Source organism: Oikopleura dioica, chromosome 2 (assembly GCF_907165135.1).
Source record: "Oikopleura dioica chromosome 2, OKI2018_I68_1.0, whole genome shotgun sequence".
In the NCBI taxonomy this organism is placed as follows: domain Eukaryota; kingdom Metazoa; phylum Chordata; class Appendicularia; order Copelata; family Oikopleuridae; genus Oikopleura; species Oikopleura dioica.
In genome coordinates this window covers 6186915-6213279 of record NC_137292.1, presented here as the reverse complement: position 1 = coordinate 6213279, position 26365 = coordinate 6186915, and the positions used below count along the sequence as shown (strand labels likewise).

Sequence of the window (26365 nt, the reverse complement as noted above, 5' to 3'; positions counted from 1 at the left end):
AAAATTGAGGTAATTGTCGTTTTTATTAAAATGGATTATTATGATATGCTTTTCGCGTGGTGCGAAAACTTGAAAGGTTGAAACTGGCAGATACACAAAATTATTCCCGTACAGTCTGCTTCGGGTTGTCAGTGGATAAAAATAAGGCAGTGTGGAACTGTCAAGCAAGGTTGAGGTTGAGAACTGATGTAAAACAGTAAAACAGGGCTGTGGTGGCGAGTGTTCGTGTGCAAGTGCGTGCTAAAAAGGTACAGTGCAAATGGCCCTAGAATGCCCTAATTGTGGGATATGGCATGCCACTTGATAGGAGCAAGCTTTCGTTTCTCGAGAAATTCGTTGGCTAAAGCGGTTTGAAAACTTTGATTGCGCGGAGAAGTTCTACCTTTGGAGAAGTGACGACAGCCGAAGAATCCTCGGTGAGCAGAGAGAGGACTGGGGTGGACTTGCTTCAAGATCTCGTGCTTGTTCTGAAAAAAATTTTTACGGGTTTGATTTTTTGAAGTCTCTCTAACCACATTTATAATTTTTGACTTTTCCTGCGCCTTCGCTCCCCAGAGGAGAAAAACAACGCTGTCACAGTGCATAGAAACTGCCTTGATCGCTGCATCTGTCAATTTCTCCCAACCCTTTTTCTGGTGCGAATTGGCCTTTCCCGCGTCAACAGTGAGTACCGCATTGAGAAGAAGTACTCCTTGATCGGCCCACTTTGAGAGATCGCCATGACTAGGCCGGGTGAAAGGGATGTTGTCGTCTTGCTCGAGCTCTTTATACATGTTCAAAAGGCTTAAAGATAAAAAGAATTATATATTGATCAAGATGCAAATGCTGAAGTTATATAATTTTTATTGATACCACTAGTTCAATATTATTGAAATCAATAGCAGTTTTGCACAAATGTTACAATTGTGCTTTTGAGCGATAAAACGTCAAAGAAATCTTGAAAGAAATTCTTTCACCAGTGTTCAATTTGAACTTCAAACGTTACCATTAATAAAGACCAGAGAATATCATAAATACAAAATATTGTAAATACAATTGGAGAATGTCCGTCAAAACTCACCTTGGTGGCGGACGAGTTGGCCGGAGGACTGAAAATGAAAGCCCGTGCGCTTGGTTCGGGCCGTGATAAGGATCCTGTCCGAGGATCACAACTTTGATGCTCTTCAATGGTCGCTCTGCCCATTTGAAAATGTTCTCCTTCGTCGGATAGACGGTACCAGCTTTGTATCGACCATTGACGAACGTCGCTAGATCCGAAAATGACTTCGCTTCCATCACTGGCAAAAGCGCTTTCATCCAGGAATCATGCATCACTTTCAAGCCAGGAAAGAGCGCTTCAAGTTTTGCTCGATTTTCCACCTTTTCTGGGAGGACTTCTGGGTCTTCTCGGGACACTTTTCTGACAGGCTCGACTTCCATCTTTTCCTCTTCTTCCATCGCAGATGACTTTCGTTTCTTGGAATTGGAAGTTGTGGGGACTTCCTTTTTGTTGGTTTTCATGAAAAACGAACTGATACTCGGCTGCGGCATAAAATTTTCAATCTTCAATGAGGCAAAATTGAGGAACGAGAATTTTTATCAATAAATAAAAATTGTATTTAGCAGCGCTCGAAAACTTTATAAAGAGCAGGCAGTGAAGTGAGCATTACAGGCTCTGAAAAGTCGTCAGATAATTGAGGCAGAAAAAGTCGCTTTTGTAGATTGGAAAGATCGTGTTCTCCATCACTTCTTTTAGATAATCGAGCTCGTCTTGCTCGTAATGAGCGAAAGAATAGAACTTTGCGAGCGCTTTTGAAACGGATCTGAGGCATTTCCCTTCGTGCTTCCAGTTTGTGTCTTGCAGGTATTCAAAGAACTTGTAAATCTTGTTGAACTCTGGGCGGTAGTCGTCGATAATTTTGGGCATTCCACGGAGATAGAGATCCTCGTCGATTTGAATTCCGAAGTAATCGAGCAGCATTTCTCGCATTATTTTCAACGAATGAAGAAGCCTCTCCCACTTTAACGGGTCGATGCTAGAAATTTGCAGAATCGCGGGTAGATCTATTGGATCCTCGAGCTCGTCCACATCGAAGTTGCCGTAATCCTTGACGATTATTTGGTAGAAAAGATCTTCTGAAAGGTGCGAAAAATCGACAGATAGAAGATTCTCCTGATGCTGCACCAGAATGTTCGAAGAGGACGCGAAACCAACAAAGATGCAGTTCTCCAGAAAACTTTTAAAGTCCAAGTCGACTTTTCCTTCGATTTCTTTCTCCAATTCGAGCATCGAAGTCAGCTGGCAGCGGTTTCGTTTCGCCCGCCCGTTGATTGTTTCGTTCTTTTCGAACTTTCTCTTTAGCGATTTTTTGTTCTCGGAAATCGGGGATGCTGTTTCGTTTTCTTTCTTTGGGGTCGACGATTTGGGTTGGCGAGGCTCATTTTCTTTATTATTGCCGCGGATGGCATCAATGATGGCAAGAAAACTGTCGATTCTCTGCGAGGAAGAATCGTTTCGGACCATTTGATGCTTGAAAGATTAAGGTCAATGTAGAGAAAGCCGAGGGTACCTGATAATCGGACGAATTTGGATCAGATCTTCTTGAATTGCGCGACTCATTCAGATCAATCACAGAAGTCTCATGATTGCTCAAAAATGTGGGAACTACAGTCATTGTTCTGTCTTCCTTTGTCGGGATCAGAAACATATCCATCTTTTTCTTGATCATTTCGTAAATTCGCTCATCGTGGAGAAACTGCACCTCCATCTTTGTCGGATGGACGTTTACGTCGATGTTTTTTCCAGGCATGGAGAGGTTGAGATAAACCCACGGGCGTGCGCCTTTAGGAAGGTATTCTTCATAAACGGTTTCCATTATTTGCTGATTTTGAAGCTCAGAATCGGATAGTCGTTGATGATTTCAGAGATCCTTTATGAGCTTTTCCTTTATCTGCTTACTTTCAATCAATCTGTTATTGACAAAAATCAAGAGAATAAACTTCTTGCCGGAGTATCCAGAAGACGTGAAGAAGATTTCTCCCTTGACTCCAATCTCTTCATCTGAAAGTTTCGTCGTGAGAATATTGCTTGAGACTTCCTTCGAATAAGTATGCTGAATGATGGTTTTTCTGTCGGGAAGATTCCAAGAGCGAACTTGAGTTTGGCTCTTGTCGATTCGGAAGAGGGAAAAGTTCAGATTCTCGTAGTGGATAGAGTAGGCCCGGATTACCTCAGCTATCTGTAATCAAGTTGAACAAATTTAGGGTTATCTTACGCCTTGGAATCTCAAATCTTAGAGTAATTAAACACCTTGGGATATCTATAATTAGAGGATAAGGTTATATGAGCTTGCGCCAGGCAAGGTGTCCTCAAAGTTTTCTTAATATCGACATGTCTATTTCTCGATGTATAAACTATTTAGACTAACGGAGAAGATTTACATCTGCGTCAGCCAAGGTGCCTTCCAGGGGGAAATGATAATTACAATCTCCAATAATGTCTATTTTCAGTGATTTTACAACAACACGCTTTGCGCATCTTTTCTGACGCAGAAAGTCGTCTTATACACGAGTTATCTTTTTGTATATCTTTATGTTGGGTTAGGATGGGCGCTAGAATCGATCAACTTTTTCCTTAAATTGTTCTTCGTTCGCATTGTATGATTTCTGCCGCATTCCCATATTATGAAAAAGGTCCTTGACATGAATCACTGTCCCGTTTCTACCAGCTGAAGGAATCGCTTCTCCATTGGGTTTCCCGCCATCGAATTGAATTTTGTAAGCAACTTCCTGGGCAACGGGTTTGGAAGTAATCGTCAAATGGCCGACATGAGAAATAGAGGCCAACGCTTCGCCACGAAAGCCAAAAGATCCGATATCTTTCAGATCGGTGTATTCTTGCAATTTCGAGGTGGCAAAACGCACTCCAGCGAGGGGAAGATCTTCCATGGGGATTCCGCAGCCGTCGTCTTCGATTTGGAACATTTCCAGGCCGCCTTTTTTCGTCTTGACTTTAATCGTTTTTGCTCCAGCATCGATGGAGTTTTCGATCAGTTCCTATTTGAAAAGAAAAATAAGTGAGATACCGAGGCGATGACGGGAAGAAGAAATTACGTAGGCGCTTGGCGCATAATTCAAAATGACAATAAAGCGCGCGCTTTTCAAAAATAACTTGGAAATATCAATTGTGATTAAATTTATTACCTTGATAGCATTAGCAGGTCTTTGCACGACTTCACCAGCGGCGATCTTGTTAATGACATCCTGACTCAATTTTCTAATCGGCATTTTCTTCTTATTCCAATTTGCCAATCATTATTTGAAATTTTCTTCCACGAAATTTACTTTTCCAGTTTTTTCCTTCCCAAATCGATTAAATTCTTCTCTTTGCCTACGCGAAGTCGAATTTGTCAGAAAAAATCTGAAAAGCATAATTCAAAAAAGCTAAAAAGGTCAGTCAAGGGCTTTTTTATTATTTCAATAAATTGTGAAAAAGGTGAATCATCGGGCGCCCTCGCGAAAAAGTGAAAAAAAAGAGATCGAGAAAAAGGAAAAATCGCGGAAAATCGAGAAAATCAGCGGAAAGAATAATCGAAGATCAGAGATTTTAGCGAATTTGGAATGGAGCGCAGCGGAACGCCCGCGAACATCCCGAAAAATGTTGAAGAGGCCGCCGGCATTTTTAGAGTTGGGGAGGATGCCGAACTGGCGTACAGGCTTCAGGAGCAAGGTACAGTCTTTTATGAGGAATATTCCTCATAATTATATCTTCTTGATTGTAGTAGCAAATTTTCATTCAACTTCAGAATATGTCGATGTCCAGCAATTCAACGAAAACGAGCGAAGAATCGTTGCTCACGATATTCAACTTGCAAAACGAGTTCAAGTAATTCATTCTTTCAATAGCCTTTTTTCCTGAATCCGAAATTTTAGTCGCAGGAGGAAGATCGAGCGCTGAAAATGGGCTATATTCCTGCTTACGTCAAGAAAGAAATTGCGGAGAAAGACTTCAAAATCGCCAACCAAATCCAAGATCAAGAAGTGAACAGATTTGTCAAGCTCAAGCAAAACGAACGAGACGGCGAAGAAGTGGCCAAAGAACTCTACGAAGAAGAACAGAAAGAATTCGCGAGGCGCGAGCGGGAGATGAAAGAAAAAGAAAGAATCGCAAAGCGAGATCGAGAAGCTGCAGAAAGAATTCAAAAAGAGGAAATGGAGCAATTCAAGGCGGCGGAAGAGCTTGCTAAAATGACGGCCAGGGACTGGGCTCGGCAAGCTATGTAGAAAACCTGAGTACGGCTACTGAAAGAGCTTCAATAAAAGCCAAGTGTCAGAAGAAGTAGCCTGACTCAGTTTTTCTACACTGGTTGCCGAGCCTAGGTTAGTGACGCTGAATACGCTCGAAAAATTGCGCTAGAAGAAGAGCAAAGAATGAAAAATCGACGAAAAAATGGCCCGCACGGGCAGGATGAAGAAATGGCTTACAAACTTTCTGAAGCAGAAAAAATCAAGCTCAAGAAATTGAAAGAATCGGAAGCGAAAGATCGACACCTGGCAAAAGTGATCATGGAGCAAGATTTCAATAAGTACAACCAGAAATATGAAAACAGAAATAGCAGGAGGGTGGATGAAGAGGATCTACTGGCGATTCAGCAGATTGAAATTGACAGGGGCAATTACAACAGTACAGAAGGACAGTATATCGCGCCGAGAAATATAAGTCATGAAAAACAACCGAGGCAGCAAGGGAAGAGTTACAGTAATCATTCTAAGCCACCGAGGTCCAAACATTTGCCCAAGAACTCGAAAGAACGATCTGAGAGAGATCGAAGAAAAGATCAGAAAAGACCGCAAAATGTAAATGGTGGTCGAAAAGCTGAAAATATTTCGAAAGAGTTCAGAAGCCCAAGAAGAGAATACAAAGCTCCTGCACAGTATCAATCGAGACCAGAAGCTGCTGTTGCTTATTTTCCTGTAGAAGCGGCAAATAGAAGAAGAGATAGTGATGGGGGACAGTCGACAGAGTCTTTCGGAGAGTTTTACAATCCAAAAGAAAGATCTCCTATGAGAAGGTAGCTCTTTTAGCGTTTATTCGTTTTTTAGAATAATTTTAGGGTAAAAAGCTTGGATTCTATACTTGATTCGGAATCAGTTTGCGCCGATGGTCCAGGAATGACTGTGAGAATCAAACCAGGTGTCTACCAAAAGACACCAGCTGTTCAACTCGCCGAGCGCGAAGCTCAAAGGTAATATGACCGGAGGATCGAAAGGAGTGTCCACTTGAACAAATATTTGAAGACCGTTAGATAATGACCACGTAGAATTTTTCCTCTCACTTAGAAAATATCTTCGAAAAATGAATCAGAAAGCCTTGCCGATTTTTGTTAGAAGTTGCATCCGTTTTTGCTGAAACTATTGCGTCGTTGATTGTTTGATTTTTTGTGAAATGTTTAATTAATAAAATAAGCAACCTTTTGTTCATTAATTTTCTTTCGCAGGCACAAGAAGCATCAAAAAGACGTTCGTCGAGAGCAGCGTGCTCGTCAGCAAATGTCTCAAGCTCAGGCAAAATCTCGTCGAGCTCATCCCCTTCCTCCAAAAGCGCAGAATACCAAGCAAGCCCGCCAACCTGGGAACCCCCAACGAGGCCAGAACCCGCAACCAGATGTCCATCAAATGCTCTATGGAAAGGCACCAAGCCGGAAACCGAAGAAAAAGCAATCTAGTGACTGTTCCCTTATGTAGAAAAGAAGAAGAAACTCGCTCATTTTTCAAAGCAAATCTTTATCATTCCAGTTCAGATTCGAAAATATTGTAACAAGTTCATTTAACATAAAATTCTTTAACAACTGTTGTCCTCTAACAAAGTTCTTTCCCAATGAAATCAATGAAATTTATCGATCTCTTTCTATCGCTCTCCTTTCACATTCCAATAAATTGTCGTGCCTATTCTAGAGACTTTTCTTTTCCTTGTCTTTAATCTTCCTTGATTTCATGTTCGGCTTGAATGAACTTTGTCTATGGCGCCATTGTCCTACTTCTTTTTTCGTGCGAAAACGCTCGTAAACTTTCTTTTTTGCTGAGGTGGATTTTCAACGAAGGGTATCTACAGCACACTGTTTGGGTATTCCACTTCTACGCCAGAGGGCGTGACGAATTTCTTCAAAGAAGTTCATTGAGAAAGAGAAAAGAAGGGCTTTACTTCCTTTTGTAAATCAAAAGGACAAACAAAGCTGATTGAGAAATTATAATTAATATTTTCAATCATGAGAGGGCGGCTGCAACAACTTCTGAGAAGGACAAAACGAAATCTTGCCGAATTCAAGGAGCTCGGTGGATACAGTGAGATTTACAAGTATTCAATCGAGAAAAATGATGAGTTTTGGGAAAAACTTGCTAGATCGAGGCTGCTTTGGGAGAAGGACTTTACCGAAGTTTCTGATTCTTCTTTCAAAGATGGTGAGTACTCCAACTTTTATGAAGTTTTATGTGGCATAAATTTTAGCAGATGCACATCAAAGATTTTCTATATTACTTCGGGACATTTTATTAATTTATTATTTGATCCAGGTTGAATTTTGGCACTGTAAAAAGTTGAAAATATCTTTTATCTAATTTTCCTCTCATCCCAAACTCATTTCATTTATCTCACAATATTTCAATCAAAGCCAAAAGTAGAATCTTGCTACTTATGTCTGAGTGAATTCATTCTTTAGGACGCATTTCCTGGTTCGCGGACGGCCAGTTAAATGTATTTGACAACTGTGTGACGCGGCATTTGGCCGATCGTGGCGACCAAGCGGCTCTAATTTACGAAAAAGATGAGCCCGGAAATGAGGAAATCGTCACATACGCCCAACTTCATTCCTTGGTCAACAGATTTGCCAACGTCTTGAAATCGAAGGGAGTGAAGAAGGGCGACCGGGTGGCGATTTATTACCCCGTCAGTCCTCTTGGAGTCGCGGCGATGCTTGCGTGTGCGAAAATTGGCGCGATTCATTCCGTCGTTTTCGCCGGCTTCTCTGCCGATGCTCTCAGGCAAAGAATAATTGATGCCGATTGCCGAGTTGTCATATGCGCGGATGGAACTTACAGAGGAGGGAGATATATCAACCTCAAATCGGTCGTCGACGAGGCGATCGAAAACTTGGATTTGGTGGAAACTGTGCTTGTGGGAACTCGAAATGCAGAGGCCAAGAAATTAACGACAGAAAAGGACGTCGATTTGGACCTAGCATTGGCGGCTGCACCGGAAAACTGCCTGAGCGAGCCGATGAACGCGGAAGATCCACTGTTCTTGCTCTACACTTCTGGCTCGACTGGTAAACCAAAGGGTTTGGTTCACTCGCAAGCGGGCTATCTTCTCTACGCGGCTGTAACAACCTCTGCTGTTTTTGACTGTGAACCTGGTGATCGATTTGGATGCGTCGCTGATATTGGCTGGATTACTGGCCATACTTACACAGTTTACGGGCCACTTGCAAACGGAGCGACGAGTTTGTTGTTTGAGTCCATTCCTTCTTACCCGGATCCCGGGCGTTACTGGGCTACTGTAGACAAACATAAACTCACGCAGGTACAGTAAATAACACCTACCCTAGGAGTGTCAAGATCAAATATTTGAGAATTATTTACTCTGATGTGCAAATTTGATTGACCTATTTTCTTTGAAATTTGATTTTAATAGTAATATAACTAATAATGTTAGTTTTATGGTGCTCCAACTGCGTACAGATCACTTTTGCGGCACGGCGATGAATTCATCGAAAAATATGATCGAAGTTCGCTAAAACGAATCGGCAGTGTTGGCGAACCGATTAATACTGAAGCTTGGGAATGGTTGCATCACAAGGTTGGAAGCTCGAAAGTTCCGATTGCCGATACCTGGTGGCAGACGGAGACTGGAGGGAATATGATTACTCCTGTGTAAGTTGTGATTAGATTGAAGCAAGAAGTATATTTAAGCCCTTGCGACGCTGGAGCTTCCTTCAAACCAGGCTCAGCCCAGCGCCCTTTCTACGGAATCGAGCCCGTTCTCAAAAACGCGGACGGAAACACCGTGCAAGGCAACTCAGTTGACGGAGCCTTGTGCATCGCGAAGCCCTGGCCTGGCATTGCTCGAACGATTCACGGCGATCACGAGCGATTCCGAAACGTTTACCTCAATGTTTTCGACGATGTCTACACTACTGGCGACGGAGCGCACAGAGATCAAGATGGAGAGTACACGATCACAGGCAGAATGGACGATGTTATCAACGTTTCTGGTCATCGATTGGGAACGGCGGAGATTGAGGACTGCTTGGTATGTGCTAAGTATTGCTTTTTAGTAAGAAAAAATTTTCAGACTCAATTGGACTTTATCTCGGAGGCCGCTGTTATTGGCATTCCGGAAGCGACCAAGGGAGAGGTTCCTTATGCATTCGTCATTCTCAAAGAGGGAGTCGAGGAGAACTCTGAGCATAAATTGCTCGCGAACAAGCACGTGGCAAAAGTCATCGCGAAATTTGCCGTTCCCAAAGGTACACTCACCTTTTCTCGATCATTTCTCAACGACTCCTCTTTAGATACAATCATCGTCAGTGGTTTGCCAAAGACGCGCTCTGGAAAGATCATGCGAAGGATATTGCGAAAACTGGCGTCCTCTGAGGCGAAAGATTTCGCGCAAATTGCCCCTGAACTTGGCGACATATCAACCCTCGCGGAGCCAGAAGTTGTCGAAGAGATTTTCTTGAAAAAATGCCAAAGCTAAAAATTCATACTTGTGCTTGCTCTTTACTTTATTCCCACGCCAGTTACTGTCTTATTTAATTTACAAAAAAGTGTTACTGTTACAATGCATAATAGTATTATGCAGACATGTGCTAACTGAAGGTGTCAGGTCTAGTTCTATTCTTTAATAAAGAAATTTAAAACAAAAATGACTGATGACGGATGAGCAATATTTATTTTTTATGAATTAGGTAGGCCATTATCATCTGGTTTCAAGAGAAAGTATATCACGTGGCTACTGAACCTGAGCTTTATGATCAGTTTAAGCCGTTTCTTTAGTTTGAGTTCCATCAAGAAATACCTGTAAAAAGTAGGATAATCCGAAAATAAAACAATTATGAGAAATGAAACGATTTTACACAGTAGGTGAGATAATTTGATTTTATAAGGCATACTCTTCAGATTCAGGGATGCTGATTTTTTTCGTTTTGACGCGCGTCGCTTTAGTGAATCATCAAGCGGACTAAAAACCCTTGCGCCTGGACTCGCCGCAATCGAAAAAAATCTGCGCTAGCTCTGAGTGGCGCTGCGGAGCAGACTATGGATTTTTGCGCTGCTTCAACGGCGGGGCGCAAGATTTTTGCGTCTGGGCGGAGTGGTCTCCGTTTGCCCAAGTCGCCGTTTGCCCAAGTCGCCGTCTGCCCAAGATCGCCGTTTGCCCAACTTGGGCAGACGGAGACTTGGGCAAACGGCGATCTTGGGCAGACGGCGATCAAATTGAAAATATAATCATAATTCAATTTAAAGAAATTAATTATGAAATCAAAATTAGCAGGATAGGATAGATTTTAAGTGGTAAAGTTAAATCGCTAGTTTTACGTCCGAGGCCTACACATTGAGGAAACGATGGATGCGCCGAGTCCTCACAAGCGCTAATCCCCAACTTGGTTGAATTGATGGTTTCCCATATTGCTGTTTCTTGTGATTCATTTTCGGTCCGTTCTATTTTTGGAATTGTTTCTGATTGAAACTGAGGGAAAACAGTCATTGTGAGAAGTGAGAAAAAGGGAAAAACTGATGAAACTCTTCCCAAAACCTCCGTGAGACGGACGGTGCCGGAACCAAATTGGTACCCGGTACCAAAGTCAAGCATATTTTCTGGCTCATCAAAAAACTAATGTCCGCTCCGCGGCTGCAGTATGAGGAAACTCTATTTATGGACCGAATATACCTAATGACCGACCTAATGACCGATTCAAAGGACATCACAGGACAACTAATTCTGAAAGTGCAGTTTTCTTCAGCTTGTTGAGACGAGTCGAATGGTGGGTCAAACTCTTGATAACTCCAAGGATTGACCGGTTAACCGTCTGGTTACCGGAAAATACGTTTCCGGTCGCCGTTTTTGTTCTAGAAACCCTAACCCTAACCCGGAAACTGATCCTTATGGTCAGTTCTACTGTGGGCAAAAAGATATTGGTCAAATATATAGCGAAACTTTTTTGAACGATAAAAATTCTAAATTTTGCATGTGTTTCGTTGTTGCTGCACTTTCCTAATTTTCGGTCCCATTTTCATAAGAAAATAGAATTTTGGTGATAAGCATCTTATGGTTGGAGATATGATTCTCATTTTTTCACCCACACAAGAACTAACTTCAAGGACCAGTTTCCCGCTTTTTTTGTCATTCTAGCATTTCTAGAACAAAAACGGCGACGGGAAATGTATTTTCCGGGAAATTGCCAGCTAACCGGTTAATCCTTGGAGTCATCAATAGTTTGACCCATCATTCGACTCGTCTCGACGAGCTGAAGAAAACTACACTTTCAGATTTTTTATGATTTCCGGACCCGCAAAAATTTTTTTGAAATTATCACTTTCGCCTGAAATCATTGATGGCCTATTTCACATCTTAGAAGGCTCTTTTGACTCTATGTGGGTTGAATTTTCAAGAATGAACTGAAAGGGAAAAAGCTGAATCATCAGCGAAAAATCATATCGCCGCGGCGGCGTCCACCCGCGCAGGCGTCGCAAAAATTTATCGGCGCGATAATCCCTGGCGCAGTTTTCAAATCGTCCGGGAGAGCGCCAGCCGAAACAAAATTTGCGCTCGGGCGAAAGACTTTTGCGCCCGCTTAAAAGCGACGCGCGCCCTAGCGAAAAAAATCAGCATCCCTGTTCAGATTATCTTCCAATTATTCACATTTATTCGTGTAGTAAAAAATGTTGGAATTTGCGTTCATTTTCGGATTATCCGCTTTTGTCTCTCAGAAGATAAGCCTCATAATAATCATAAATTTGAGGCTCAGAACCCATGCAGTTTTACAACAGTTTGTTTTCTGGGAAATTTATATTTCCAAACCCGGATTTGTTCAGAATGAGCAGTGATTTTCCTGAGCTGACAAATGACCGTGTGTTGCGACTGTGCCGAGGAGAGGAAGTCGATCGGACTCCGATTTGGATCATGAGACAAGCAGGACGATACCTGAGTGAGTTCAGGGAGTACAGAAAGAAACACGAGTTCTTCGAAATTTGCCGAAATCCGGAGCATGCCTGTGAAGTTACCATGCAGCCACTGAGAAGATTTGATCTTGATGCGTCGATCATCTTCTCTGATATTATGGTGATTCCACAGGTACGCGCATTTAAAAATACGAAAATGGTAACACAGCATTACTATTAGTTAGACGTCTCGGTGGGAAATGATAACATTCTATCTATTTATACTTATCTATTTATTATTTTGTATCTGTGTAATTATCTTACATTTTCATAATTATGAGATATCTCACGATAGTTGAGCAAATTGAAGTATTTCTTAGAGAACACCTTTAAGTCTCCATTTGTGAATATCTTCATAAATAAATGTCGATAGATGTGTCTCACAAGGCTCGTTTATGTAACTTTTGGGGAGATCAGAACGCTTCTACGTATTTGTAGTCTTAAATAGAGACAGCTATCTTTTATGTACGGAACGAAGTCAAGTTTTTAATACGGAAGGATGCTTCAGTTTGAAATTTTAGGCAATGGAAATGGAATGCGTTATGGTTCCCGGAAAAGGGCCAACTTTTACTTCGCCGCTGGACGCGCCCGAAGATTTAGACAAAATTAACCTATCACCTGACGTTAACAAAGTTCTTCAATACGTTTACGATGCAATCACACTGACGCGCAAAACCATTGGCGGTAAACAGCCACTGTTTGGCTTTGTCGGAGCCCCTTGGACGCTCATGGCTTACATGGTCGAAGGTGGCGGCTCCAAAACATACTCAAAGGTAAGTTCAGAAACAGAGAATAGCTTTCAAGCTCTTTCAAGGCGAAAAAGTGGCTGTATCAATTCCCAGAGGCCAGCGAAAAGCTGCTGGACGCACTGACGAATGTCTGCATCGACTTTCTCGTCGGACAAGCCCGCGCCGGAGCTCAAGTTCTGCAAGTTTTTGAATCTCATGCCGACGCCCTTTCTCCCGAATTATTCCACAAATTTACACTCAAATTGCTCAAAAAAATTGCTACTCAAGTCAAAGCTAAATTAGGTACGAAAAACTGAAACTTTCATTTTAAAGAGACATCGGAAAAAAGCATCGTAAAATATCTTTTTTAGGAAAGGATGCTCCACCTGTTTCTATTTTCTGTAAAGGAGGTCATTTCATGAACAAAGAGTTTGTCGATTCCGAGGTAAATAAAAGCATCAAAGTCGTAGCAATAAATTCCTAAAGCACCGCTTTTTTATTAGTGTCAAATTTTTGGTCTTACTCGTCAAATTCTCGTCTCCTTGATTTCTTTAGTATGATATCATTCAAGTCGACTGGACAATTTCACGAGAGCAAATTCTTGAGCTCAAGAGCAAAGTCGTCCAGGGCAATCTTGACCCGTGCCAGTTGTATGCGCCGAAGGAAGAGATTCAGAAAGCAGCGAGGGAGATGTTGAAGAAATTCGAAGGAGTGAGACACATTGCCAATTTGGGACACGGGATTTATCCAGACACGGATCCGGAGCATTTGAGAACGTACATAGGACAGGGTTCCTTCTCTAGAACACAGGTCACGTGGGAGAAAGAAGAGATTATTGATTTGAGAAACTGGTTTGTTTGATCTTCATGTTTCATCAAAAAAAAAAGGAGCCCGCTGAACAGACACAGTCCACGAAGAAACGCAAAAAACACAAGCATGAGAAAGAGATTTGCTAAAGAATCCTCGTTTTCCCGAGTCCTAAAAGTTTTCTTAAAAATATTTATTTACGCGAAAAATAAATGCGATTTTCACTGTCGGTGGTCACCAATTTTCCGAAATACAAAATCTTCGAAACATTAAAAATCTTTACTTTTAGAAAAAAACGAAACATGTCGGATAGACGACCCTCGTCGGGGTTTTCGACGAAATTCGAGGAATTTCAAGGTGAATTTGACTCGCACGAAGCGCTCTACAAGTATTCCATCGGACAAACGGATGAGTTCTGGGGCCGCTGTGCTATGTCACGCCTAAGGTAAACAAGCACAGCCACAGTGAGTGTTTATTTACTAGTGAACTCGATCAGGGGTTAATTTGAGTCTTGAATCATCAAAAACTCCATTTTTCAGCTGGACGCAGCCGCCAAAAACGATCAATGCTTCCGACGTGAATTCGGGCGAAATCAAGTGGTTCCAAGATGGAAAGCTCAACGTCTGCTACAACTGCGTCGACCGCCACCTTCCAAATCACGCTGACAAGCCTGCGCTGATCTGGGAACGGGACGATTCATCCAAGAGCCGAAAAGTCTCCTACCGTGAATTGCACGAGTACATTTGCAAGTTTGCCAATGTGCTAAAAGCGCACGGCGTCCAAAAGGGCGATCGCGTTGCTATTTACCTGCCCGTTGGTCTTCAAGGCGCCGCGGCCATGCTCGCCTGCGCTAGAATCGGAGCTGTCCATTCCGTCATCTTCACTGGTTTTTCCGCCGAAGCGCTCGCCCATCGAATTGATGATGCCGATTGCAAACTCCTTCTCGCCCAGGACTACACGGACCGCGGCGGCAAGACCATCAACCTCAAGCAAATCGTTATCGACGCTGCCAACAAATCTCAAAGTCTGCGAAAAACGCTCGTCTATTCCGAGGCCGGGAATCGAGATGGCTGGTTGGAGTCATTTGAAGATTTGAGTTCTCAAATCGACGCTGCGAGTTCCGACTGCCAAATCGTCGAAGTCAGCGCTGAGGATCCACTGTTTTTGCTCTACACTTCTGGAAGCACTGGCAAGCCAAAGGGACTCGTCCACACTTCTGCCGGCTATCTCCTTTATGCTCAAATGACGGTCAAGCATGTATTTGACTTTGAACCTTCTGACATCTTCGCCTGCGTCGCCGATATTGGCTGGATTACCGGACACACCTACGTCGTTTATGGACCTCTGGCTAATGGTGGAACAACGCTGTGCTTCGATTCTCATCCATTATATCCCAATGCCGGCAGATATTGGGAAACAGTGGCAAGATACCACGTAACTCAATTTTATGGGTAAGTGACTTTTTAATAAAATTCTCACATAAAATAAATATTTCCAAGCCAATAACAATAACAATTCATAATTTATTAGATCTTGGATTATCTTGATGTTTTTGAAATAATAGTGGGAGGGGCAGCAATTGCTTTATATAATGTTTTTTATTTTTTAATTACTCAAATCTACTCATCCTTTCAGTGCACCGACTGCATACCGAATGTTGTTGCGATTAGGAAATGAATTCGTCAAGAGCCACGATCTCTCTTCGCTCCGAGTTATCGGCTCTGTTGGAGAACCCATCAACGTCGCTGCATGGACCTGGTTGCATCAAGTTGTCGGCAATGGAAAATGTGACATTGTCGATACTTGGTGGCAAACAGAAACGGGTGGGAATCTTCTAACGCCGAGGCCGAGCAACCAAGGAGCGGAAATCAAGCCTGGAATGGCGATGCGACAATTTTATGGAATCGAAGTCGCCATCTGTGACCCTGGAACGGGCAAAGAAATCGCTTGGGAATCCGGAAAGAAGATCGAAGGCGCTCTTTGCTTCAAGAAACCATGGCCGGGAATGGCGAGAACAATTTATGGCAATCATAAGCGCTTCTTGGAAACTTACTACAACGTAAAAAATTGAATTCTATTCCATGATTCAGTCTTCTTTTAATTAGCCATACCCTGGAATGTATTTCTCCGGCGACGGAGCTGTCCGAGACGAAGACGGATATGTAACGATTACCGGTAGAATGGATGATGTTATCAATATCTCTGGCCATCGTCTTGGAACTGCCGAGATTGAAGATGTCCTGGTAATCAAGCGTCAAAATAATCAGTTGTAAATCAATTTTAAGAACTCGCACGAGTCCGTATCGGAGACCGCCGTCATCGGCATCCCCCACGAGATCAAAGGCGAGTCCGCAGTCGCTTTCTCCATTCTCAAGGACCAAGTCGATCTCAAACAAGAAAACGTTCGATCAGAGCTGATTCAACTCGTCCGCGGACGTCTTGCCAAGTTCGCTGCTCCGGAGAAGATCTACTTCGTCAATGGATTGCCCAAGACTCGATCGGGAAAGATCATGAGACGAATTTTGAGAAAAATCTCGGCTGGACAAATTGACGAGATCGGAGATGTAACGACTTTGGCTGATCCACCTGTTGTTCAGCATATCATTGAGAAAGGTGCGTCAAGTAGTTACTTCAGGTCGATAATTCATGGCTTGATTTTATCAAGAAGAGCTATGAAATTTTGTCCGTATAAATATCGAAAGCCTGGAATTCGATCGTTCAAAATATGAAATGAAAGCTTGATGAATAAAAAATTGTTTCTTACTTTACACATCATGAAAATATTGAAAATTTAGTTGTCGGCGCCAAACCCGCAAATGGACACTCTCTCAATGGAAACGGAGCTGCCTAAAGTCTCGTTCATCTACAAATCCCAAACTCTAATCTGAAGAAAAAACGTAGCCATCTCCGGTGTTCCCTCGCTCATCTCAAAACCAACCCATGTCAGCATTAGCCAACTTTTCAAAAGTCCTCTTTTCTCTGTTTTTTATTTAATCCAATTCAATGAAAATGCCATACGAAAAAAAATATAAGCTCTTCTCTCAATTTGGTGTTCTTCTTCTTTTGCCTAACCCGCGTTCTGATGTTTTAAGGAAAAAATAACTAGTTTCAAAGTTCAGCATATTCTTCTTCTTTTTCTTCTTGGATATAAAAATTATAGCTATTCGTAAATCATTTTGCAAATAATTTTTCTCAGATGCTGCGCGTACGTAGATAAAAGTTGCAAGGTGTAGTGACAAAGAAGGCTTTGGTCGCTTTAAAAATGTCCGATAACGACTCCAATGTTCGATCCTCGTATTACAAAGCTATCGTTGCTCTCGTCATTGTTGTGCAGCTTGGGCTGAACTTTCTTTTTCGTCACCAAGGCTTAGCACCAGACTCTTCGGTAATTTTATTTTTACATTTGTAACATAACCATATCAAATAGATGAATAGATTTTATCAAAGATTATGACAGTTTAGAATGCCTCTCTCGATGGCAATTTTCTCTAAATTATTTATGATAAAAAATAAATTAAAATTATACTTTACAAGATCTCGTATCATAATTGTCCCGTTTTAGAACGACTTTCTCGTGATGATTTCGTTGATTATTATTCATGGTACATGTGTACACTACATATTTCCAATAAAACAGACAGACAGACATTCATATACGTTATTCTAGCGTCCTTACGCTGATCAACTTGCAGAAGCTCGCCAATTAGTCCACGAGCTCGAAGAACTCGACCGTCTTCAACACGTAGACCCGGATGATCCATCGCTTGACTCCGTCGAGGCTCAAATGAAGCTCAATCTTGACGCAATGAAAATGCATCAAGACAAGAATGATGAGAAAAACGTCACCTTTGCCGACTATAGCCAGAAAAAATATTACCCATTTTCAATCAAGTAAGGATTACTGCGAACTTCTCCTATTTTGAGCAGTCGTATCGATGGTAAAAAGAGTGCTTACATTTAGATGAATTTAAAAAACTTTTTGCAGGCAAATTTCTGACCTGGCCGGATTTTGTAGCCTTATGAAAGCCCGTAAAATTTTGAGTCGATTCGACCAAATCGTTTTCGACATTTTCTAGAGAATGACGTCATAAATGACGTCAGAAGGTCCCAAAAGGTGAAACTTTGAGTCTAATTTTAATAGCCTTTCCGATAGAATTACGGAGTGTTCTATAGCTCACATGAAAGCTTATTAAAAACTGTACTAAGGTTTTTATGGGTTTAAAAATTTTTTATGAAAAAGTGGGCTCTAGAATTTCGCGAAAAAAAAATTTCAACAAAATAAAAAATTCTTGAAAACCTTAGTTCAGTTTTTTACAAGGATCAATTTGAGCTATAGAACACCGAAAAATTCCATCAAAAATGGCCCTAAATACTGACTCAAAGTTTGGCCAAAATCGCCATTTTTTGCCAACTTCATACGTCATTTATGACGTCATCGTCTGACGGTTTAAGGCCAAATCTAGTCTAGTCGACTCGAAATTTTACGGGCTTTCTGCTAGGGATGAAAACAGGCAAAGTCAGAATTTTGCCTGCAAAAAGTTTTTTAAATTCATCTTAGTTATTTAATCTAACTGATGGGTTTATTGCTGGATTGAGTATTTGAGAATATATAAAATGATTTTATGGACGAGTAGTTTGAGTACTTGCTTTTGAAGGAACAGCTAAATCCACTGGACAATGAAATCATGCTTTTTATTTCTTAAGAAATAAGCTTTAGCTCTTATATGTAATTATCCTATTTTAGTACTGGGAGTGTTTGCCGTGATGACAAGAATGAGATTGAGCAAGTGTATCTCCTGATGGTTATAAAATCGATGACTGGAAGTTTCTCACGGAGAAAAGCAATACGAGATACATGGGGGCATACGCAGCAAATACCAGGTGAATTCGTGTAAATTGAATTGATTGGGTAATCCTATTTTCAAGTGATCGGCGATAAATTGAAGATCCGTCGACTGTTCCTGCTCGGCAAGTCAAATACGACAGATGAAGCAAATCAAAGACGCGAAATGCTACTGAAGGAGGAAGCGAAAGAATGGGGAGACATAATTCAAGGAGATTTTCAGGATTCCTTCAGGAATTTGACGCTAAAAGAGATCATGTTTTTGCGATGGTTGCCGAGACACTGCCCCAAAGCGCAATTTATCTTCAAGGTTATTTTCTCCTATCAAGTTGAATTTTGCCGAACATAAATTTTAGGGCGACGATGATATTTTCGCCAATGTCCCGAACATCGTCAGCTACATCGAATCGCTCTCCCTTTCCCAGCAGCGAAACATGTTTGTTGGCTCCGTTCTCTACCCTCTCCGAGAATCACAGACCAGCGATCAAAATACTACGTCTCCGAAAACCTCTGGCCAGAAAAGTACTATCCTCCGTACGTTTCTGGTGGCGGCTTCATCATGAGCTACGTCATGGCGAAAAAGATCTTCGAAGCGATGAAAGAGCTGCCGATAATTCCGATAGACGACGCGTTTATGGGCGTCTGTCTTCGGAAACTTAACCTTAGACCGACGAATCACAAGGGCTTCAAGAGCTGGGGCGTCAAATATCTCGATCATGACAATTGTGTATATAGAGAAGTCATGACATTCCACAAGCTGCAGCCCGAAGAGCTGCAAAATGTCTGGAAGAAATTCATCAATTCGCGTAAGTAGACCAATTTTGCCTTGAATATAAATTTTGATTGAAACTCCCTTAACATTTTCTTCAGAAAACGACGAAATCTGCGCACAATCCAATCTTCTGTAAAAGCTACTGTACCTATCAGATCCGCTTCTATCCTTCTCTTTCAATTTCTTCAACCGTTTTACCTAGACTCCAATACAACTGCTACAATGCGATGCCTCTTTAATCCAAGTTTTGTTCAGATCGACTTATGGATGACTAACAGTAGGCCGAATCCTATCCTCAAGGTCATTCTTCTCGGCGATTCAGGTGTTGGAAAGAGCTCGCTTATCAACCGCTACGTCAATGAAAAGTTTTCCGAGAATAACATGCAGACGATCGGGGTCGATTTATTCACGAAAGTTGCGGATGTAGAAGGCTCAAAAGTCACGGTTGGTCGAGTACCTCTCTGACCTTCACTTCAATTTTGCTCTTTTTAGCTGCAAATATGGGACACTGGCGGGCAAGAACGATTCAGAGCGCTGAGAACGCCGTTTTACAGGGGTGCTGACTGCGCCGTTTTAGTTTATTCAAAGGATTCCCAGCAGGTGAGGGACTTCCTTCCTTGATTTCAAAAACAGAGCATCAATCATTCAAGAGCGTCGACAACCTGAGCCATTGGCGCAGCGAGTTTGAAAAGCATGCCGGAAGCGCGCCAATACTAGTGGCGATGAACAAGTCCGAAATCGAAGGTGCTGCGCCAGAGGGAGGCTTTCAAATTGCGGAAGACGAAGGAATACAAGTGAGACTTTTCCGAAGAGTGTGTAGGTTTAATCGCAATTTTTAGCACTTTAAAGTTTCGGCAAAAACGTCGGAAGGAGTCAATCACCTTTTCGAAGCCGCTGCGCGAATCGGCGTGCCAACTGCAGTAGAAAGACTCGAAGAAAGTTTGCAACAGGTAAATCTCTTGAACCTTCCAATTCATTCAACCTTTCCAGTCGAACATCGTGAGCATACGAGCACAGCCTCAATCCCGAAAGTCCTGCTGTTAGAAGCGATCTATCCTTCCGCTACTCTTACAGTACCCTTTCTTCGAAACTGCCCTGTCTGTATCTACGTCTGTATCCAAAATTTAATCCTCATCATTTTCCTCTTTCTATCTCTATTTTTTCTGCTTCCTGGATCCAAAACCTACCATTGAATTTACAATTTTACTCTTTTTTTCTCATCCAATTCTAATTCTACATGTCTGTTACTGTAGTTACTCGAGAGTTCAAGCAAATGTCAAATATTCTTCACTATTCAATAAATTTTTAAACCGCCAAGACCAGAATTCTGTCAAAATCTGAGAGAAGATTACCTCAGTTTTTGATTAATCAGAGTTGCTAGTAACAAAGAACACACTGGTTGTAGAGTTAAAATGAGACTGTATTGTGCATAAAAATTATAGGGAAATAGACCTTCAGGTATTTCTAAGGGGCAGTATTAGGGCTTGTTCCTTTGCCAACCGGATTCTTCGCATCCTTTTCTTCGTGGCAGTTGGTTTTCTCGAAGGATTCACTCCTCATTTTCAGTCATTCTCTGAAAAGAAATGTGTTAGATAAGAAGTTGTGTGGTGAATTTTAAGGAAAGAGAAAATGTGAAAGCTTTTTTATCAGAAATTATAACAAAGGCAGTTTTAACTGTAATATTGGTAGCGCAACCGTTATTTCGGTCGTACTCTGAAGTCACCTCCCCATCTGGGTGCAACATCCGGCAGCATGTCTCTTGGCCACCATCGCATAAAACGTTTTCTCTCATTCAGTTCTGAAAAAGGTTTTATTGAGGAGAGCCTTAGAAGAAAGAAAAGAGTAGGTAGAAGCAAACTAAATAGCAGCTATTCTTTAAGAATCTTATCTCTTAAATTTTCGTCGACTCTAAAAGCAGTAAGCTTCAGTGAAAACAAGAGAAATCTGAGCAAAAGTACTGCAGCGTTGGGAGCCAATCAGGATCAGCGCTCGATGTCACGCCCGCCCACGCGACTTAACTGGGGCCGGTCAGTGTTGGATGGAGGCGCTCTCCCACGGAGGACCTCCAGGCGCGACGCGTGGAAGAAGAATGATCTGATAATTGAAGAGAAAACAGCGGGACGATTCGAGATTGTTATTTCAACATTATCTCAAGGTTTAATTATTGTGTCTTCATGCTTTACTTGTTCCGTTCATTTAATTTTATTAGCATGTTTAATTGAGCAGGAAATCAGGTGGGTAACTAAAGTACCGGCATGTTCTGATATTCAGATTGTCTCATGATAGTAATCAGTGGATCAATTAAACATTGAATTTGATTACACAGATTGTTGTAAGAGTTTTCTTCACAGTTCCAGCGTTCTCAGCGAGTGGAACATGTGCCGTGATCTTCTCGCAGAACCAGGCCTTTCTGGCGGCTTCTCGCGCTCTCCCAGATTACTCGTCAGCTTTTCCGAAGGTTTGAAAATATTATTCAATGTAAAAACAACAGTTACAGTTAATGGCATTGAAACCTTGGCAAAGTTAGACTCAATGCTTTGGCAGCCTGTGCAGCTTCTCTTTCCCGCATGTCGGAAACAGACTAAATTGAAAATTTAAACCTTAAAATTTTCGTTCTCGAAATCCCTAAGTTGAAAATGCTCCGAGGATGCATTTTCCATTTGCTTTTTTTTTTACCCAGCTGCTTCTGCGGCGAATGGATTCATTCAAAACCTTTGCGGTTAAAATATATGCACTTGTGTAGGTTTATTGATTAATTACCTTAAGGATGTCTACTTCGATATTTTGAGGCAGGGAAGAGGCTTCTTCAGCGGTTGGTTCATTTTCATGAGCGTTTTCAATGCACTGCGCTAAAAATGGATGCTATTTGAAAGCTATTTTTGAGACGAAACTGTATTTTGGATCCTTTCCTAAGTGCTCTTCGGTAGAGTGTTCCAGAACCGTGTAGCTCTCAGGATTATAGAACTGAACATCATTCGCTGTCAGCTGGCGATCCTTTCTGAAAATTTCAGATGATTATTAGTATGCAGGTTGGTTAGGAGCCTAGACGATTTAATTGGATATAATTAGTTTATTTTCTTGGGTAAAAATCTCATAATTTCAGGTGGCTAATAGCTGAATAAATGAATTTAATTTACCCTTACCTGTGGAGAAGTCCTTTCCATTTACACTGGCGCACACCGTTGTTACATTTCATGTGAATCTGATTGATATCGTTTCCAATACCGTCTTTGCGCACGTGATAGAATTTCCCGTCCATTTCCATTATAAACGTAACCGCAGTGAACCATCTTCCTGGTGAGCTTTTCGTCTTCACGATGCTGTACAAATATGGCCAGTTAGACGTTCCTTTTCGCTTCTCGCTTCTGTCGAACAAGTACGGTATCTCTTCCGGTTCTATTTTTGGCGTTGCGGGTGTTGGTAGTTTTGGGACTTTGAGAGCGGTTCTCTTCGTTGATTTCCGCAGACTTTTCGGCAGTGAGGGCGGCTTGTGCGGTTTCTTTGGAAGATCGACGGATTTTCTTTGGTTCAAGACGACTTGATTGGTGCTACTTCTGGTAGAACTGAGGTCTAATGATTTTGATAGTGCTGCTTGGCTGCTGTTTAAATCTACGTCGGTGAATGTGTGCCGCGTTTTGTTCAAATGACTGTCTTTCAGAGGGTCGAATAGGGGTTCGAAATAAACAGTATTAAACCGAAGACGACCGAATCTATCATCTTTGTTGGCAACGTTTCAGAGCACATTGCGCAAGAAAACTGATGTCTGCTCGAAATGTGTCTTTCTAGCGATTTCTTGAACGGTTTTGTTGTGTCAAACATTGTCACTCCAGAGGTTCTGTAGAATGATAAGTTCCTTGATCTCATCTCGATACAGATTGGGCATTCATGTGAATCTCCTGTTTTTTTGTTATTATATTTGACTTATATTATATATAAGTTATATATTAGATTTGTATAGGGTGATAGAGGGTTAAATCGAGTTCATTTTAACAATGCCTGTTTTCATATGAGAAATGATATGAGCCGTAAAGGTCGTCAAGTCCACACTGATCCGAATTCATTAATAAATCTAATCGGGCCTCACCTGATCCGTTCGCTGCAAATCGGGCATTTGACAGACTTTGAATTATTCTTCGCGTCAAGGCCAAATAGAATCTCTCTCGTGTCGCTGCCCTTCGATTTCAACGATGGCATGCTTGAACTTAAAAAAAGGTAGAGTTCCTTTATGAGTTGGATATTGGACAATTATACTTGAAAGTTGGCAAGATAAAAGGTCAGGCTTAGCAAGTTTTTAGTCATTTCCTTGATCAAGAGCTGCTAAACGAGGGTATTAGCGATGATCATAGGGAATTTTTAATAACAGACTGTAGTTATGAGGAAGCATTTATTTCGAAGAAGGATGATGACGATTTCAATTTTTCAAAGCTTGAATAATTGTGAATTGTCAAAATTATACGATAGTTCTGAAATAGGAGTTCTTTTAGTACGAGATAAGTCAGGAATACGATTGATAATTATCTCGGTTCTAAAAGAACCTACTATATCAGATTTATCGTATAATTTCGACAATTATTTTATCTTTGAAATCGTCATCATCATTCTTCAAAATAACTGCCTTCCAAGTATTGTAAATACTATAAAAATCAGATCAATAACAAAAATATATTTGATGATCTTATCGGACATGGCTGGAACTGATCGTTGTTCGATCAGAAATAAAGTCACAATATATTATTTTCATTCGATCTTCAATAAACCTTCGACAGAGCCCTCATAATGCCGAAGATTGCTTTAATCATCTTTGGAGATCTTGTTAGAAGCTTGCACGATATACACGCTGAATTATTGATAAGCTCCCCTGTTTCGATGAGCTGTTGCATTTGCATGCGCGAAATTAGATGCAAAGTAACGTCGTGAGTGTAATAAATGTTGAATCGCGCCTAAATCTTTAATTCGTGTAGCATTTTCAAATTCGCCTCTAATTGTATCGAACCCATCTTTTTTTCTCGTTTTAAAAAAATATGAAAGAGTTATTTTTGCTGATAATTTGCGCTGGAAGAGACATGATAACTGGATGCTACAGTCAGATGTTACCAGATGAGGCTTGTGAAAGGAAAAGCTTACAGAACTATTCAGAGAAATTCAGATTCTTTTTCGAATTGAAATCATGCGATTTAAAGCTTGTGAACAAGATACACTGCTCCATCGATCAAAGTCGGGTGAGTAGCTCCTATTATCGAATTATCCGTCATAATCAAATAGGGGACTTCTCAATGGAATAACCATGGATCTGGCAAAGAAATATTCTAAAATAAATTCGGGACAAAACAAAGACACTAAAATTAGTGCACGATTTGAAGATTCTGGCAGAATATTTTATTGTGAATCTACACTAGTACTTGAGATAAAAATAAGATCCATTCGCTCAACTCAAAAATAGACAATGATATTCTTGTTCAGAACCAAGATAATTTCCGAAGGTGGCCCGACGATTCGCTGCAGTTGTCGCCAAGGACGCATGGCTGGATACAAGTTGGGGGAGGTACTAACTTGCTTGAATACACTGTTAACTGTTACAGACTGCTGTTTGTGTTATCTTTAGGCTTATTAGATGAAAATTTGGCCACTTTTTCTAGCTTAGTTGAGGGGTCATATGACACAGATTCTGAAAGCCCAGAAGCTGAGCTTTCATTTGAGCCCCATATCGAGTGGTCTGGGTCATGCCCGCAAGGCAATTCATGGCACCGGAAGTTCCGAAATTGGCACTAGAACTCTTCAATCGAATTTTTGGTTGCCGGTACTGGCTTCAAATGGCTTGTAAGTAGGTGCGTTAGAAAGCCCAGCGTCTGAGCTTTCTAAAACGCCAATAAAATACTGTTGCCAGACTTTCTAGTGGCCGCTAGAGGCGCTAGAAAGTTGGATGAAATTCCGGAAGTATGAAATTTTCACTAGAAACTTGTCAATTAGTTATAAATATTGATGTAGTCATTAATAATAATGTATAAAAAGTTGAACCGCGGTTGAACCGCGCGGTTGACCATCCGGTTCGGCCCGGTTAACTCTAGAATATCCCCAAAACCACTGAATATGCATATCAATCGACTGGAAATTGAGCAGAGAACAAAATAAAATATAAACCGCGGTTGAACCGCGCGGTTGACCATCCGGTTCGGCCCGGTTAACTCTAGAATATTCCCAAAACCACTAAATATGCATATCGATCGACTTGAAATTGAACAGAGAACAAAATAAAATATGAACCGCGGTCCAACCGCGCGGTCGATCTTCCGGTTAGCTCTAGAAAATCTTGAAATCCTCTCAGAATTTTCAAAATTTATCTTTAGAAGACTTTTTACTTCTTTCTTCGTTGATTTTACCTTTTCTGTCATTCTGAGTAATACTAGGCTTGCGCACATTCTTATCAGTCGGCGCTGATTCGATGCGCGCTTCAGTCTCTCCTTCTTTACTGCTTCAATTTTTCGTTTTTCTTCGTTTTTCTTCGTCTTTTTCTCGAAAATGGATGATTTCCGTCACACATGGAAAATAAACTGCTCAATGGCTCTTATTCTCCTCCAAGATCTTGGAATGCTCGGCCGAGAGACATCACTAGAGAAATTGAGAGATAAGGACGAACGCAGAACAGTAAGAAAGAGAATCTCAGCCCCCCGTTCTGCTGCTCAAGTAGCTCTCACTGACGCCTTAATGTCAGACGGTAATGTTTTAAATGATGTTCTTCCTTGATTTCAAATTATAGAGAATCGAAAGGCTTTCTTTGAGATTCCGGATACTCACGAGTGGAAAGGGACAAGAGGTCGGGTCTTGCAGAAAGTTGCAGAGGTTTTCAGTTTAAAGAAGATAGATGAAGACTCTCCAACATCCTTTGCCCATTTTATCCAAGAAAAAACACGCCAACAGCCGGCTCGTGATGCAAAAAAGAGGAGTTCATCAGCTCTCACACTTTCTCAAGGCGGTTTTGAGGCAAGTAAAAAAGGGGTTCAGCCATTTTAACGTTTAATTTCTAAG

At 41.4% G+C, this 26365-nt stretch overlaps 9 protein-coding genes and 1 long non-coding RNA gene across 10 annotated transcripts; 7 read left to right on the top strand and 3 right to left on the bottom strand.

Annotated features, from left to right (window-relative positions):
- Window positions 1–37: 37 nt before the first annotated feature.
- On the bottom strand, window positions 38–1564 carry LOC145696819 (uracil-DNA glycosylase-like). The gene is made up of 4 exons (XM_081773918.1): window positions 1061–1564; window positions 513–783; window positions 383–467; window positions 38–340 (listed from the first exon to the last, which is right to left on the bottom strand). Exons 1-4 carry the CDS (start codon window positions 1528–1530, stop codon window positions 276–278), a joined length of 891 nt encoding a protein of 296 aa, XP_081630044.1. The 5' UTR covers window positions 1531–1564; the 3' UTR covers window positions 38–275.
- LOC145697946 (DNA mismatch repair protein Mlh1-like) lies at window positions 1530–4581 on the bottom strand. The gene is given in 4 exon segments (XM_081775151.1): window positions 1530–2509; window positions 2550–3218; window positions 3607–4035; window positions 4183–4581. Coding segments are annotated over 4 exon segments (2046 nt in total). The 5' UTR covers window positions 4267–4581; the 3' UTR covers window positions 1530–1645.
- Window positions 4282–5262, top strand: LOC145697945 (uncharacterized). Its single transcript, XM_081775150.1, has 3 exons — window positions 4282–4708; window positions 4785–4864; window positions 4912–5262. The coding sequence occupies exons 1-3, from the start codon at window positions 4600–4602 to the stop codon at window positions 5260–5262; spliced, it is 540 nt and encodes a 179-aa protein (XP_081631276.1). The 5' UTR covers window positions 4282–4599.
- Window positions 5263–5344: 82 nt separating this feature from the next.
- Window positions 5345–6927, top strand: LOC145700149 (uncharacterized). The gene is made up of 3 exons (XM_081777404.1): window positions 5345–6050; window positions 6093–6224; window positions 6477–6927. The coding sequence occupies exons 1-3, from the start codon at window positions 5410–5412 to the stop codon at window positions 6721–6723; spliced, it is 1020 nt and encodes a 339-aa protein (XP_081633530.1). The 5' UTR covers window positions 5345–5409; the 3' UTR covers window positions 6724–6927.
- A 129-nt stretch (window positions 6928–7056) lies between these two features.
- LOC145700140 (acetyl-coenzyme A synthetase 2-like, mitochondrial) lies at window positions 7057–9880 on the top strand. The gene is made up of 6 exons (XM_081777394.1): window positions 7057–7437; window positions 7695–8554; window positions 8687–8904; window positions 8944–9283; window positions 9326–9500; window positions 9546–9880. Exons 1-6 carry the CDS (start codon window positions 7245–7247, stop codon window positions 9728–9730), a joined length of 1971 nt encoding a protein of 656 aa, XP_081633520.1. The 5' UTR covers window positions 7057–7244; the 3' UTR covers window positions 9731–9880.
- Window positions 9881–12066: 2186 nt separating this feature from the next.
- LOC145700147 (uroporphyrinogen decarboxylase-like) lies at window positions 12067–13974 on the top strand. Its single transcript, XM_081777403.1, has 6 exons — window positions 12067–12325; window positions 12714–12965; window positions 13007–13223; window positions 13292–13365; window positions 13476–13710; window positions 13829–13974. Exons 1-6 carry the CDS (start codon window positions 12068–12070, stop codon window positions 13858–13860), a joined length of 1068 nt encoding a protein of 355 aa, XP_081633529.1. The 5' UTR covers window position 12067; the 3' UTR covers window positions 13861–13974.
- Window positions 13975–13997: 23 nt separating this feature from the next.
- Window positions 13998–16768, top strand: LOC145700139 (acetyl-coenzyme A synthetase 2-like, mitochondrial). Its single transcript, XM_081777393.1, has 6 exons — window positions 13998–14172; window positions 14267–15178; window positions 15363–15786; window positions 15833–15970; window positions 16013–16340; window positions 16523–16768. The coding sequence occupies exons 1-6, from the start codon at window positions 14030–14032 to the stop codon at window positions 16576–16578; spliced, it is 2001 nt and encodes a 666-aa protein (XP_081633519.1). The 5' UTR covers window positions 13998–14029; the 3' UTR covers window positions 16579–16768.
- Window positions 16769–16866: 98 nt separating this feature from the next.
- On the top strand, window positions 16867–19570 carry LOC145700143 (UDP-GlcNAc:betaGal beta-1,3-N-acetylglucosaminyltransferase 7-like). The gene is given in 7 exon segments (XM_081777399.1): window positions 16867–17112; window positions 17395–17618; window positions 18472–18608; window positions 18654–18880; window positions 18927–19029; window positions 19032–19376; window positions 19441–19570. Coding segments are annotated over 7 exon segments (1197 nt in total). The 5' UTR covers window positions 16867–16989; the 3' UTR covers window positions 19479–19570.
- A 39-nt stretch (window positions 19571–19609) lies between these two features.
- On the top strand, window positions 19610–20189 carry LOC145697943 (ras-related protein Rab-9A-like). The gene is made up of 4 exons (XM_081775149.1): window positions 19610–19786; window positions 19835–19942; window positions 19993–20104; window positions 20182–20189. The coding sequence occupies exons 1-4, from the start codon at window positions 19610–19612 to the stop codon at window positions 20187–20189; spliced, it is 405 nt and encodes a 134-aa protein (XP_081631275.1).
- Window positions 20190–22204: 2015 nt separating this feature from the next.
- Window positions 22205–23228, bottom strand: LOC145697942 (uncharacterized). The gene is made up of 2 exons (XR_014133905.1): window positions 22486–23228; window positions 22205–22340 (listed from the first exon to the last, which is right to left on the bottom strand). It is a non-coding gene; the product is annotated as an uncharacterized LOC145697942 (long non-coding RNA).
- Window positions 23229–26365: the final 3137 nt, after the last annotated feature.